The 16,180-nt window shown below is 42.1% G+C and overlaps 1 protein-coding gene across 5 annotated transcripts in view; it reads left to right on the top strand.

The window, feature by feature from the left end:
• The window catches only part of LOC146688358 (uncharacterized), a 126,124-nt gene that overhangs the window by 38,149 nt on the left and 71,795 nt on the right, over positions 1 to 16,180 (top strand). For 4 of the 5 annotated variants that reach the window (XM_085438108.1, XM_085438106.1, XM_085438105.1 and 1 more), the window contains exons 3-5: positions 12,233 to 12,319; positions 13,894 to 13,968; positions 15,367 to 15,606. In XM_085438108.1, the coding sequence (XP_085294234.1) occupies positions 12,233 to 12,319; positions 13,894 to 13,968; positions 15,367 to 15,606 (402 nt within the window). The remainder of the gene's footprint in view (positions 1 to 12,232; positions 12,320 to 13,893; positions 13,969 to 15,366; positions 15,607 to 16,180) is intronic. The other variant, XM_085438104.1, reaches the window with a different exon arrangement.

Genomic DNA, 16,180 nt, shown 5'->3' with positions numbered 1-16,180 from the left:
GAGTTTTCCAAATATGTGTGTTTATTACACACATTACTAACCAAAAGAGTCTCCTTTTGTCGTCACACATTTTTTCTTTAAACAAACCATATTTAACTGCTTTAATATTAACATCCACATCATAGCCAATCTCTGTCATCTTCTGCCTGATCTCAGTTGTCCTATAACAATCCAATAGAAGATGTTCTAGGGTCTCATCTTCATCACAGCCTGTCATAGGACATTTCATGGTGGTAACAAAACAACTCCATTGTACCACCGCTCTCACAGGGAGGCGCCCGAGCGAGATGAGCCACACCACGTCTCTCATGCTTTCAGATAATAATTTGTCTTGTATATTTTTAACTATTGAAAGGTTTTCATCTTCATTTGCATACTTATATTGAATTACACCTTCATTTTTGGTTTCATTAATTTTTTTATAGATATTTTTCGTATTATCTTGGAGAATATTTAAACTATATTGTTCCCATTGACTTGATAAGTCACCGAACATAAGTCTGTGGTATGGAACACCCGCTCTGGCCCTGCCTCTTTTCTTTTGCCACAATTGCTCCTTCCCTCGAACCCACGGGGCACCCCGAGAAATTGCGCTTTGAGTAATTTTTATAAAAGGAATTCGCAAAACAATCTAAGTCTGGGGCTCCCAAACCCCCGTGCTTCCTACTCTTGTACATAAATTTTCTCTTAGTCACTTCTCGATTGGATCCCCAGATAAATTTAATGCACATCTTACTTATTTTCATTACAGTTGTTCTCGGAGGAGGAAAAATTGCGGCAAGGAAAAGAAGTTTCGAAATTATGTGTGTTTTTACAATATTAATATGCGTTTTATAATTTGTATCTTTATTTTCCCATTTCATAATTTCCATTTTAATTTCATTTTCTTTCTTATTCCAATTTAGTAAACTAGAGTCAGTATTATCAATCCATATACCCAAAATTTTAATCTCCCTACATAGAGAGATCATCATTTTAGGTTGTCTGGTCGGATGTCCAAGCCACACCCCTTCAGTTTTGTCTTGGTTCAGTTTGGCACCTGATGCCTGTTCGTAATGGTGTAATATCTCCATAACTGAAGACAGTTCGTTTTGGTTTCTAATTATCACCGTCACGTCATCTGCATACGCCAAAGCTGCGATTTTAAGGGATTTATCAAGGACGTGTTACCCCCCTCCACCATTAACAAATGGTTCAGCCCATAGCAGGACCGGCTTTTTTCTTGTTTTCAGCAGCAAGCCATGCCTATGATTGTGCCAGAGCACATTTTGAACAACACCGCCCCATGTTGTGTAGCTTTCTGGATTTTATACTTATTGGGCTACATATTTATTTATTACACAGGCTATGCAGTACATAGGATCAAAATTCAGTTGTTTTATGTGGACTTTATGTGAAACTAACATGTTTAATTATGTGGGCTACAAAAAATAATTAAGTTATAGACTATATTTATATGAAAAGCATGTATACTTACTGCATTTGAATCACTTTAACCATATGTCACCACCTGCATATGTGTTTGAAAAAAAAGGCTTTGATTTTGCCACCCCATTTGATTTCTCTGCCACCCTCATGCCACCCTAAGAAAATTTCTCTAGATCCGCCCCTGCTCCAAGGCACACATTGCCAGATGTGAGCACAGAAGCCCCAACCAGTCAGAAGAAGCTTACAGTAGCTTATCTTAGCTCAGTGGTTCCCAAACACCACCTCCCCACCTAACCACACACACACATATTTTGTTTTCAAACTCCATTGAGATTTATTTCACACCTCAAACATTTAGTAAACAATTGAACAAATAAAAGTAAACTGCAATAAATTACACGTAGCAATAAAATAAACTACTAATTCTTTTATGCTACGTCCACACCTACATGGTATTTTTGAAAACGTAGCTGATTCTACGTAGCTGATTCACCTCCCACAGGTGTGTCCTGTGGGAGGTGTTGCGGGAGTATGGGGTGTCTGGCCCATTGCTATGGGCCATTCGATCCCTATACAACCGTTGCAAGAGCTTGGTTCGCATTGCCGGCAATAAGTCGGACTCGTTCCCAGTGGGTGATGGGCTCCGCCAGGGCTGCCCTTTGTCTCCGGTTCTGTTCATAATTTTTATGGGCAGGATTTCTAGGCGCAGCCAAGTGGCGGAGGGCTTTCGCTTTGGTGGCCTCAGAATCTCATCTCTGATTTTTGCGGATGATGTGGTTCTGTTGGCTTCATCGGGTGAGGGCCTCCAGCTCGCACTGGAACGGTTCGCAGCAGAGTGTGACGCTGCGGGAATGAGGATCAGCACCTCCAAATCTGAGGCCATGGTTCTCAGCCGGAAAAGGGTGGAGTGCCCACTCCGGGTCGGGGATGAATTCCTGCCCCAAGTGGAGGAGTTCAAGTATCTCGGGGTCTTGTTCGCGAGTGATGGGAGAAGGGAGCCGGAGATCGACAGACGGATTGGGGCTGCAGCTGCAGTAATGCGGACGCTGCACCGGTCCGTCGTGGTGAAGAGGGAGCTGAGTGTAAAAGCGAAGCTCTCAATTTACCGGTCGATCTACGTCCCTACCCTCACCTATGGCCACGAGCTGTGGATAGTGACCGAAAGAACGAGATCGCGGATACAAGCGGCAGAAATGAGCCGGTTCGAGCCGCGGCTTGGACAGTCTCGGTCGTTGTGTCCTTGGGCAAGACACTTCACCCGTTGCCTACTGGTGGTGGTCAGAGGGCCCGGTGGCGCCAGTGTCCGGCAGCCTCGCCTCTGTCAGTGCGCCCCAGGGAGGCTGTGTCTACAATGAAACTGCCATCACCAGTGTGTGAATGTGTGTGTGAATGGGTGGATGACTGGATATTTAAAGCCCTTTGGGGTCCTTAGGGAATAGTAAAGCGCTATACAAATACAGGCCATCTACCATTTACAAAATACTGTTAATCTTAATATCTTCAGTTTTTACTTTACTGTATAAAGAACATCTCCAAAATGTCAGGAGTAGTTAGTCATTACAACAAGTGTTTGTGAACTAAAAATAAAAAATGTGGGATACTGTTTGTCCGTGATTTGAAGAGCCCAGTGCGTGCTCCTGACGCAGGGAGAACTAATTCTATCACAGAGACCTACCTCAGCAGTTGTGCAGGTGAAGCCAAAGGGAAGATATGCTTCACCATATTTTCTTGTGTTTGGCTTGGAATGAGGTTGGTTTGGAAACATTTTGGCGATGCTTCATCTCCTGCTTTGCGTTTGTGTAGGAGCCCCGTCAAAAATCTGTCCATTATGCTAGCAGTGTCCAAGCGTTCTTTTTTGTGTGTGTGTGGGCCCCACACTTCGAGAACCTCTGTCTTAGCTAGTGGAGTTGGGCAGTTAAAACAACTTGTTTCAGACTGAGGTTGAACTGAGAGGCTGCACTAGGGCCCAACATAATTGGCCTGTATTTATATAGTGCTTTACTAGTCCCTAAGGACCCCAAAGCGCTTTAAATATCCAGTCATCCACCCATTCACACACACATTCACACACTGGTGATGGCAGCTTCATTGTAGCCACAGCCACCCTGGGGCGCACTGACAGAGGCGAGGCTGCCAGACACTGGCGCCACCGGGCCCTCTGACCACCACCAGTAGGCAACGGGTGAAGTGCCTTGCCCAAGGACACAACGACCGAGACTGTCCAAGCCGCGGCTCGAACCGGCAACCTTCCGATTACAAGGCGAACTCCCAAGTGTTGAGCCACGATCGCCCCGAAATAATAAGGATTACTTTGAACCATCAATCATTCAAAGCTACTATGGCAGAGTCAAAAAACATTAAAATAAACAATGTGTAAAAACTTTCAGGGCAATAAATGCACACATTATAATGCATTTTTTTAACTGCATCTCCAAGGTGGATATTTAGCTTGTTGTTAGATTTTAAAGCTTCAATAGCCAAACATTTTATTGTATTTATTCATTGACTAATGGACCACAAATTCTAGGTTTGCTTTCTGTTCTCGCTAAGCAAATTTGAGACCACCGCCACAGCTTTAATAGGACAGTGTACTTACTCCTCCCAAAGTTTTAATCCTGTTAGGTTTTTTTTAATTGATTATGCTCATTATTAACTATGGGCTTCATCTATTATTACAGAGCACCTAGAGTGTGAGTTCTACAGAGGAAAGTAGAACTTCTGTTAGACCGTTCTTTTGCTCTGTGTCATTCATGTGATTTCTGGTTAATTTGTCTGTGCGTATCTTTTTATATTAACACCAGTTAATTCAACACATCTCCCATTTTCCCCGGCACCATCTGCTTGGTTTCTGTCATCTGTTGCCCCTTCTTCTTTGTACTGCTAAACTTTGTCTCTGACAGCAGTAAAACATAGCCAAGAAGATTTCAAAACTTAGTAATCTTAAAGCGCTGTGGTGCAAGGAGTGATATTCTAGATATTAATATTGGTCAACCCATGAAAAAGCTAAAACCAACAAAATAGTCACTAACTTGAGCACCATAGGCACAAGGTATCATGTTTGCCAGTGAGGACTTAAATGCGGGTCTCAAGGTTGTCACAGTTAGGTGTGCTTATTTACAGTGCAATTACAAACTGCTATATACAATGGTGCTGGTAAGGAATGGGACTCCGGGATCCAGGGAGAGGTAACAAACATCCAGTCATCAAACACTCTTCACAGAACAGAACAATCACTTACAGAAACTCAGGCTTTCCACAGTGAGGGAAAAATCCAGGGAGGTGCCGCAGTGAGGAACCCACAGTGAGTACCACCCAGGTGGGGAGAACAAAATAAACAAAGAGCAAGGCAAAGGAGGGAAGAGAGAAAAAGAGAGAGAGAGAGAGAAAAGAAAAGAGAAGACAACAAACAAGCTAACGAGCCAGGGAGGACCCCCTCCTTGTCCCATGACTGTTCCTTACACTGAAGACTGGAGAGATATGGTTTTAGCTCGGAAACATGGAAAGCATTGTCGATGTGTATGTTGGGCAAAGACTTCACGCAAGCAGAGATGGGGTTAACCTCAATCTGGCCTCAATTTCATATGGAACCGCTAAAATTTGTGGACAGTTTCTTAGATTCTGCTTGAATAGGGCCCTAGTCAGGAGCCAGACCTTCTGCCTAGGAGTATAGGAGTCTGATTCCTTCTGGAGGAAGGTTGCTTGCGTGGTCTTCCAGATACGGCGTCACCTGCACAAATGATGCTAAACAGATGGGGCAGAGTGCTCACCTTCTATTCCCGGAAAGAGCGGGGATTGGTGGCCCAAAGAGGCCTCGAAAGGGAACAGGCCAGTTGCTGAAGAGGTCATGCAATTATGAGTGAATTCCACCCAGGCAAGCTGCATGGTCCACGCGGTTATTGGTGGAGACGATGCATGGAGTGCAGATTCCAGCTCCTGATTGTTTTGTTCAGCTTGACCATTGGTCTGGGGATGAAAACCAGATGACAAACTGACCTTCATGCCAATTGCTGAACAGATCTCTTTCCAGACCTGGGGCCCGCGATCGGAGAGAATGTCAAGAAGGATCCCGTGGAGGCAGAAAATGCGGTCTGTGAGGAGCTGAACCATGTCCAGTGCTGTGGAAGGTTTGGGTTGGGCGCCAAAGTGTGCATCTTTTGAAAAGCGATTTACTATGGTGAGTATTACCGTGTTTCAACTGGAAGGGCTCAGACCAGTCACACAGTTGAGAGTGATGTGGGACCAGGGTTGTCCAGGAGTTGGAAAGTGCCTGAGCAGACCTGCAGGAGGAAAGCTGGAAGACTTATTCTGTGCACAGATAGAACAGGAAGAGAAGTATTCTCTAGCATCCTTTATCAGTGTAGGCCACCAAAAGAGATGCTATAGGAAGGTGAAGGTCTAATGGATGCCAGGATGCCATGTAAATTTAGTTATGTGTGCCCAGTGGCATATACGGAAGCAGAAATGAAGAGCCGGCTGGGCAGGCCGTTACCGGAGTATTGCTGTGACAGAGCATCATGCTTGATGTTGTGTGAACTGTGTCTGTAAGTTATGGAAAAGTGGAAATGGGTAAAAAACAGGGCCCACCTGGCTTGTCAGGCATTAAGCTGTTCAGCTGTCTGTAGGTAGGCTAGATTCTTGTGATCCATCCAGACTATGACTCGAGCCAAGGTCTCAACACCTCCAAGGTGAGGACGTTGTCGTTCTGTTCTGCAAGAGAGAGACTGCAACAAAACTTTTTTTAAGAAGTTTGAATGCAGCTTTGACTGGGTGACACCACTGAAAGGGAATTTTGGGAGAGGTTAGTTGGGTCAGAGGCAAGACAAGACTGAAATCCCTGATGAAGCGATGGTAAAAATTAGCGAATCCCAGGAACCGTTGCAGCTGTCTGCAGTCTCGGACCAGCCAGAGATGCTGGTTCCCAGCTTGATATCCAGTGTTTGTTCCAATCAATGCAGGGGTTGTGTAAACATAGCCGGGGTGATCCAGAATGAGAGGTGCTTTGAACATGTAGAAACTATTCTGCTCCATGTGATTACCCGAAAGGGAGAGAGTGACAGAATTGGTCTTATGAGTGATGTCAGGTGTTGACCATCCAGGGCACTGACCATGGAAACATTACATTTTTGCACCAGGCAATCATTAAAGTAAAGGTGCAACATTTTGGCCACATGGGAGAGGAGTTGATGTCCCATGTGACCCTTCTTATGCATTATAAGCACTCACCGGCCGCTAATCTATGGTGGTGTTCAGCGGGGGTTTGATGAGAGGGTCTGAGCTGCAAAATCACTTCTCACCTTCTCATGTCTTTCGGCCGCATCAGCAGTGCTTCTGCCCGAATCAACGAACTCTGGGAATTGGCGTTTTGCATCTCCTGATGTGCCCACATGTGATCATGAATCCTAATACACAAAGGTATAAGAGAGTCTAGGGAAGCAGGCAAATCTCAACCACTAGTTCATCTTTTAATTCATTACAGAGGTTATTTAATGAAGTTCCCCTGAGGGCATTCTTTCCCAGCCTCTGTCCTTCGCTCCGTTTACCTTGCTTGAGGTTCAGCAGACCAAGACACAGGGCATGCAGTCAAAAGGGTCCTTAGCACATTTGTTTTGTGCAGTTCTTGCCAAAAACGAAGTCCAGTGTCTTATTTCAAAATAAAGCTGTTTGCAATTCTTTAAAGGTTTGTGACTTATATAATATAGAGGCCTGAAACTTAGTCCTTCATGCACCATACATCCTCAGGCATGCTGCTTTATTTGACTTAAACACGTACACACAGCAGATAAACACTAGCCAGAGAATATGAATTTAAGGAAATGCAATGCTAGTTCATGTCATCCTGTAAAATCACTACCACTCAGTGCCTTTAGAAGGCTTTTGCCATCTTTACAGAAGGAAACACCTGCCATTACAATAAATCTAACCTGTCTTTTCAACTTGGGCAGGCAAGCTGTCGCTTATCTTCATCATCATGTTTATTTATATTTATTCACATCAACACTGAACAATAACAAACAATAATATATTTATAATTAAATTACAATTGGTCCTTCAGTTTAAAAATGTTTGTGCTTTACAACCTCTAATAGCTCACTGCCTCCATTACCATTTCTCTCTCCTCTCTTTTACATCCCACTGCTATCCATTGCCTTCTTGGCTTTCTTGTCCGCCCCTTTAAACTTTAAACTCGACTTAAGTGCTTGTGTCTCTCCAGACATAGTGACAGCTGTGACTGAGAATGTGCTGCAGCAGTTTGACTCTAACCTCTTCTGTCCTTGGTATGGAGTGAATATTAGCAGCATATGCGTGCCAATATTAGCTCCACAAACTAGTGGCAGGTAGCAGAAACAGGCCAAAGACAGCATGATAACATCGGGAAGATGATGGTAAAAGATCTCTCAATTTTGGGGGTAAAATACTGTCCCAGCTGTACTCCCCTGTGATTTGCACATCTCACCTAGTTCTAAGCTCCCTTCTATAATAGGCGGGCCCCTTTGAAAGCATTTGACTGCATTTCAAAACAAATTTGAAAAATGAGTCAGATTAAGAGTTTGCTCAAGACTAATCATATCTTTTCATTTTATGTCACAGGTCAGGGAACACTCAGGTGTTGAAGCTGGCAGTAATATCAAATGATCGTTTATTTGAACCTACAAATAATGTAAAACACAAAGCAGTGCACAGAGGTGGCAGGAGTACCAACCAGTGAGAGAGACAAACGCAGCAGAGAACTCACAATCAAGAGGAAAATTAGACAACAGCTTTTTCAAGACTAACACACCATTTCCTTGTATTGACAACATTTAGGAAATTATACTGTACTCGTATATAAGGATTCTAAATATCACATGTATATAGTTTGTCTTCAAACATTTGACCTCTGACCTCACGTTTACATTTTTGCCTTTCCTTTAAGTTGGCCCTAAACGAGTTCTTGTTCAGGACTACTTTCATACTAAACTTCCTAAACTGACCCGTGAGATGTCTATAAATACAGCAGCAGGATTGCCCTCAGCCTGGATGCAATTATCTGGAATCGTTACTCTTGAATAGACCGGAAGTGCATCTCAGTTCAGTATTGGTGGATGGTTACCTTCACCCCTGTAAGATACGGTCCAAGATGGGAAAAAGTGCACTTAACAAAGCCCAAACTACCCCAGAGGCACTGCACAGCAGGCAGCACTATATGCACTATGACATTGCAGAAGAAATGTTTGAGTTGTGGCTTCCTTCTCAACAACCTTAAAGTGGTATTCCAGAGATGTTCACATCTGTGCTTTTATAGGACCTGAAGAATGTTAATCCTTTTAAAGAACTGGAAATTTGGGTTGCAATGTGGTACGCAGATGCACTGCACCTTTAGGCAGACCTAGACAGCTTAAATGAAAGTCAAAAGAAAGCTGACGTGAACTGGCATTGAGATCTCCTAATCCAGCTGATCTAAAAGCATTGCAACTGAGCTGCAACAAATCCTTTATTACAAATCAAGCACAGAAAGCGTGATATTGCTGACTGTCATCTAAAGTCATTATCATACTAACTGTCTCATTTACACTGCAGTACAATTATTTTGAGAGATTGTTTTTGTATAAAAGTCTTGAATCTTACCCATATGGAAAATATATATGTAAATCTTATAAAGTTTGTATCTGTCTTGTGTGAAACTTGTATGAAAAGCATATAAGTGTGAAAACAGATATAAGATCCCTTGAAAAATTATATAATGAAACTTGTATGTTTTGGATACTTACTAAAACAATGTATGAAAGTAATGCGAAAGTGGCCACTTTCATGAGTAAATCATATAAGTTTTTACTATTTCTTTTCCGTATGGGTAGCCTCACCTGTTATATCAATCTCACATGAATATGTATGTCATCTGTCTGTTATATTGGTATATGCCATCTGATTTGCATATGTTCCAGAGTAGTGCATTTTTTATCAGTTGGACTGTGACTTTAACCTGGCTTTTAAAGCGATTTCCTTCCCTCCATAACAGCTAAAGTTTAAATAAGAGGCGCAAAAGTGCCAGACACTGTGGTGCAATAAGCCTATGTACAGCACAGTGGGAAGCCCATCAAACTGGATTCCTTCAAACTATGCAGTGAGGGCTATTTTAGTGGTGGTTCCCTGCTGCTATGTTTTTGGCTTGTTTCTGCTGGTAGAAAATTTTAAAGGGCTTCCAGTCCAGTGATGCAGAAATGACATAAAAATAATGTTTGAAAAAAAGGAAGTGTTTGACCTTGAGGCTTGATACTGGCTGCTATCCTCAGAGGGCTGTCTGGCCTCTGACTGTGCTTGCACGCACATGCTGCTGCTGCTGTGCGTGTGTGTGTGTGTCTGTGTGTGTGTGTCTTAGAAATAAGGGATACAAGAGGAGGGAAGAACAGTGAAACTTTTCAGACATAAAACAATAAAACATATTTATCATTTACTCACATAAGTCTATCGGCTGCATGCACCTTATATCTATGTAACACTCATAGCTTCTCGGTGACAAATGCTTCAATTTTTTTTCTATCGATGTACTGTAAACATGTGCATGTGCATCTTATACTGTATGAAAAAGGAAAGAAAAACAAATAAAGTTACCTTTCATTGATTTGGTATGTATTTTTTTATCAGTGATTCTGAGGAAAGCTTAACAGCAACTAAACTTGTTAACATAGTCTGTATATAAAAGATGGATGAACAATGCAGAAGCGCCTTAAAGCTGCAATTTTTCTAATGGCCAGCAGAAGGTGGCTCTTCTGGACTTCCAGTTGTACAGAAGTCTTTTGTTTCCTTGGCTTCCTGCTCCTTTTCTCATGGGCAGTTTTCCCAACTCTGCTCGGATCAGCTGGTTCATGCAGTGACAAAGCATAGGTTCATAGAAAGTTCAAGGAAGTTCCTTTGTTGGAAATGTAGCTTCGTTTTCTAAGCGGTGAACATGGCAGATTTGGTTCCAAATTATCACTGAGATGTGGATCATCTAATAGGTCCATCTTTCTCTTTAAAGCGATTCACATTAAGTAACTTCGTAATAACACAAATACAAAAGTAAGTAAAAGTGTGATAGTAATCGGGGGGAAAAAAATATGGGAGACTGGCAGCTGAAGAGAAATCTACTCAAAGGGAACCCAGACAGAAAAAGAAAAAAAAAGCTGTGACGTTGTGTCTAGAATGACTCTGCAGTTAGTGCTTCTGTGTGTGTTTCTGTGTGTGCTGCTCTATACTCCAAAAATGGTTGCAGACACAAAGGAACACTGGCTCTCAGAGACACACTCATCCAGTGGACCAAAGCTTCCCTTTAATGCACACTTGTTAATTATTCACAGTATCCACCATTACAGTGCTACTGGGCCAGAGCCAAAAGTATGTGTCCCTGTTTTCCCACAGTACATCTGAAAACAAAAAACAGCTTTTCAGTCAAAACCAATGCATGTGCATTCAGGTATACAAAGCAACAAGATGTTTTATTTTTGGCACAAAGCAGCCATTTGTGACGTGCAGCTTCAGTCAGTTTTGGTTTTCAGCTGCAGTGCCAGTTTTTATGTGTATTTCAGGACCACGGACAGATACATATTAGAATTGGTGCTGTTTGTGCAAGAAGCAAAGATCACAGTTCATTTTATTTCAGCTTCTTTCAGCTTCAGCTATTTTCATTTTGGATTGCACTCAAGTACCTTTGCATGTTCCTAATAATACTTATCTTATTCTGGGTTCTTAGTGCAGCCCCTCAGTTCATCCTCTCCCCTTTGACAGACCTTTGTAAATGGAAAGCCTCAGTTATGTATTAGTTGACTGTATTATATATTATATGCACTATATGTTAGAATCCACCACCATAGTAGATCTCGTTGAAACCATATAGTGATTTATTTTGTAATATTTATATAGAATTATAAGTGACAGCTGGTTTTATTTGTTCAACATGGTTTTGTGATTGTCAGTAAAATAACTGTGCAAGTCAGACTTGGAGTTAATGATGTAATGGCCACTGGTAGAGTAAATATTGTATTATTTAGTTAATGCTTGTGTTTCATTGTTAAGATGACAAAATTATTATGTTAAGCTAGTTTTATTTTCGGCTGCTAATGGGAATTAATGGATGCAAATCCTCCATTTATTTTACTTAACAGATTATATTACCCTTTCAGCTTCTTTCCTTTTGCAGTACTCAAAGGAGCTAAGAAAGTCTGGCTCTTCGTGTCCCATGTGTTTGTAATAGTGGTGATGTTTCTGTCTTGTATATGTGCTTGTGAGTGTGTTAGTTCAGTCCTGGCGTGTGCCTCAGCTGTTGGGAACATGCATCGATCCTCTAAGACACGTCTGTTGACAGGTTGTGTTGCCAGGGGAACCACAGATGCTGTCATCTTCTACTTGCGTAACCATGGTGATAGTCCCTTCAGCAGTGTGTTGTGTCTGCTTGCTTCACTGTCAAATGATAGGACAAAGACATACACAGCATGTGGAGGCAGGATTTGCGAAGCAGCACCCGTTTGATGGGCAGACATCTGACAGAGCAGAGCTACATACAGACTGACTGAGGTGCACTGTCTCGCTCTCCATGTGGAGCGCTCTAAAAGGACCCAGCAGAGCGCTCTGTATGATAGGGACAATGGGAAACTACAACTAGTGCAAAAGTAAAACAAAGAAAAATAAATATATCTCCTGTTCAGTGTAATGAAAAACATAAAGCTGTAACAAAGGTTCTTCATATACAGATATGCTTTGCAAATCTAAACCTAGAAAACTAAAGAGACAGTCGTTATATTCTTATATATTCAGCTGAGGATGACAGTGATAATGCTCTTTATTTCCTCAGGTCCAGGGATGATGTCATCAATGATGTCATCAGGAGGACGCCAAGACCCACCAGGACAGCCTGCCTTCAGCTCTGACTACCTGTCTGGTGAGGGTGAATGGACTGAAAGTCATGTAGTAGATAGTAATTTTATCACTCTGCCTACAGTCACAGGAGAAAACCTCTGTAAACACTTTGGTGATTCATTTTGGGCTCAGTCATCCACGGCATTTTCTAAAATCTGGTCATTCAAATTGTCAGAAAGGAGGTTTATGCAGGGTATGCTCATTGGCTAATGGCGTGTGATTGACAAAACGAGCTCTCACTAATCACATTGTGATCACATTCACCCCTTCACATCCATTCATACAAGCACTTTTTTCTGTGCTTTTTTTATGTAACTGCTTTTTATCTAACATCCACACACCCTCACACTCCGATGGATACAGCAGAGAGCAACTTTGTGGTTAATATCTTGCCCAAGGATATTTGGCATGCTGACTGAAGCAGCCAGGGATCAAACCATCAGTCTACCAATTAGTAGATGACCTGCTCCACCATATGTGAATTAAATTCAAAATGTAGCTGTTAAAAAGTTTGAAGCTAACAGAAGACTTCAGCAGTTGACCTATGTACCAAAGTTACATATTTATACCATAAATTGAGGTTACTGTGCCTCATTCAGGATTTGTTGCTTGTTAAAATGCAAAGAGGAATGTTTTTCCTTTGAAAGAAAAGCTGTTGGTTAACCTGCAGCCACTTTACTGAGCAAAAACTTTGCATTTTCCAATCTTCTCTGGTGTGGGGATTATAAAGTAAGTATGCAACGCAATTTATTATCATGCATCAATTGCACAGGAATCATGTACAAAGGAAACAGCGAGGAAAAAAACATCCATTTTCAAAGTATCCTGTCAAAAACCATTACTGTGTGGTGTCTGAGGCTTTTGTAAATTTTTTGTTGCATATATATCTTTGTATTCAGTTTTTGTTACTCCATGCACAACCCGTTCTCACTCCCAAAGCGTAACATTTTACGCTAGGTGACAAATGGTCACCATATTACGTTTTCGGCTACCCACCACGTTCCTAAATGACGACCTCGGAAAAAGAGGAAATATGAGAACCGTCTGGACTGAACCTACACATGTTCGCTCTTTTTCTTCAAATCGCTTAGAAACACGCTATTTAACATCATTAAAGTCCTGGTTAAGGTCAGGAATAAGGTTATGGTCAGGGCTAGGGATAAGGTTAGGTTTAGGGCTGAAATACAGGGCTGGAACGTCTACTACCGCGGGAGCGTCATTGCACTGGATTCCAGCAATAACCCGCCGCGTACCATAAGAACGCCGAAGGTCTCCTTTCGCGTTCCTCAGGAACGCCGCGGGACGTGACAAAACGTCGACATGTTACGCCTCGGGAGTGAGAACGCTCTGCCATGCACCAAAATAAAATGCAGGTAGAGTTAGATGCTGATTTTATTTGCATTGGTTGACATTTGTTCTGCCCATTTGTTTGTTTATGTTCTGTCCCACTGCTTTATTTCTCCCTGCTCCTCGTCGTCTTCTTCTTTTTTCCACTCTGTTCATTTTGCTTCTCTCTTTGACTCTCGGTCCCCACTGTCCTTTCTCCATTTGTCAATTTTCTTTGCCTCTGTCTGTCCGGCTCTTTCTCTTGGTCAGGTCCTATGCGTGGGATGACAGATCAGTGGAGCCTGAACAAGACAAAGGACAGCAGCAAGCCTGACTCATTTCTAGGTCCATTTTACTTTTTCACCTTCTGTGCCATGAATACCTTTAACTGCAAACTAAGTAGCAGGTCACTGTATTTTGTCTCTTCTTGCTTTGAATCTAAATAAAATAAAAAGACTCAAGAATCTGGTGCAGATTCTGGTATTTACTTTAATGTGGGGGTTTTGAAATAAAGATGGGGTTAAAATTGCACATACATGGTCAGAATCCTGCATATAGCATATCTAATATTTGTTTAAATATGCCTTAGTAAGTTTTACTGTCACCGGGCACTTTTAGTACTAATCGAAAGCTGTAAAGGCGTTTGGCAGAATTATAATTGGATGCATTTCATCCATTTCACCACTGGCTTCTATGTGAGTCTGCCTCATTCACAATTACATCCACTCTGTTCTGTGTACTTGTGCCACTGGTACAAAACAGCCCCTGAACATGATGCTGCCACTACCATGCTCCAACAGCTGGGATAATATTCTTGGGGTTGAAAGCTTTATCATTTCACCTCTCATCCGAGAAACCTCTGCAGTTGTTCAGTTCAGAATTGAAGTCTTTTTTTTTCAATAATTGAAACATGCCTACTTTACACACACAGTCATCACACTACAAACAGTTTCTACCTCTCTGTCAGTGCAACACAGCAGCCTACAAACCTATTGAAGAGATGTGGGCAGCTAATCTCCGAGCAGACAAACCGCTTAGACACTGAATTAATTACTTAATTAATTAATGAATTATTAATTATGTGACAGAGAAAGTGTTCATAGGAGTTTTTGCAGGCATTTGACAAAACTAAGTACACCCCAAGAGGGAGAATCTTTTTCACACTCTTCTTTACAACATCGCTTCAGTTCTTTGTGCTTTGCTGGGATTTGCTTATGCACAGCTCTCTTAGGTTCCTTCCTCACTATTTCAGTCAGGTTGAGGTTTCCACTGGGTATTTGCATCACCTTAATTCTTTTCCTTTTCACCGTTGTGTTGTTGCTAGTGTGCTTGGGATCCTTGTCCTATTGCATTACCTAATTTTAGCTCTTGAACATGTAAATTATAGTCAAATGTGAGGCAACATTTTTATAGAGAGGCGTTCTTAGCTTTCTCAGTGACTGAAAGGTAAAACAAGGCTAAATCACCACCCTTCCAAGACAGTGCTTGACAGTTGGAATGAGGGATTTGTGCTAATATGCCAGGTTTGGTTTTTGCCAAACATGGCAGTCAGCATTCTGCACTTTGGTCTCTTCTGGTCAAAGGACATTATTTTACAAGTCTTGTGGTTTGTTTAGATATAACGTTACCATCAGTATTTAACTTCTCTCCCAGCTGCATGTGGTATGAGCATATAAAGTATACAACATTCAAACAGACAGCTTCCTGTTGGTGATGTAGCTCCTTGCTGTTTCTCTCCATCAGGCTTTTCTCAACCTGGGATTGGAGGGACCATGGGGTCCAGTATGCCACCCTTCCAGACCAGTATGAGCACTACTCTTGGCCAGACTGGAATGAGTCCAGCTATGGACACCCAGAAAAGTTCAAGCCATTTTGGTGTGGAAAGCAAAACCATCAGTAACACCAGTGGGAGCAGTCCCTTTAAAAGCAGCGATCCATTTTCTTCCGGTGGCATGGGAATCCATTCCATGAATCACTCTGCAGGTATCACACTGGAGCTTGGTTGCACGTAATACTGCATTCTGGGGCAGCAGGGGAGGGGGGAGTGAAGGACCAGTGAATCAAAATGTTAATATTGATTCAATATCGATAATATATAAAGGACTCATAAACTTTCCCAGACCAAATGGGTTTGGTTGCATGTCTAACACAGCTATAGCAACAAGTGGAGATCACGGATGGAGTTCACGGTCCGTGAACATCACATTTAATTTAATAAAAGCTGAGATGTTATGCTATTCTTGCTTTAATACTACTGAAGAGACGCAAAGGCAGAGCAGGAGGGAACAGTGGTGACAGGAGAAGTAACACCCTGATCACACAGGCCATGCTTTCAGCAGCAGAGGGCAGTCTTTTCTAGTTTTCACCGTCACTGGAACACTCCCAGCTCTGCTGTTTTGTTGCTGGTGACCTTATTGCTTTACACTCTGTGCACCCGGCTACTGTCCTTATCATCAATCGACAAACTGGATCAACAGACAAATGAAACAGTGACCATTTTAAATAATGTAGCTCCACACAGTGTTCATTAGTTCCTGCAGTGAAGAGAAAATAGTAG

This window comes from Copadichromis virginalis, linkage group LG18 (assembly GCF_057382275.1).
Source record: "Copadichromis virginalis isolate Kocher_CV1m ecotype Utaka linkage group LG18, C_Virginalis_male_GT1.1, whole genome shotgun sequence".
NCBI classification, from domain to species: Eukaryota; Metazoa; Chordata; class Actinopteri; order Cichliformes; family Cichlidae; genus Copadichromis; species Copadichromis virginalis.
This window is presented reverse-complemented; position numbering and strand designations above follow the sequence as displayed.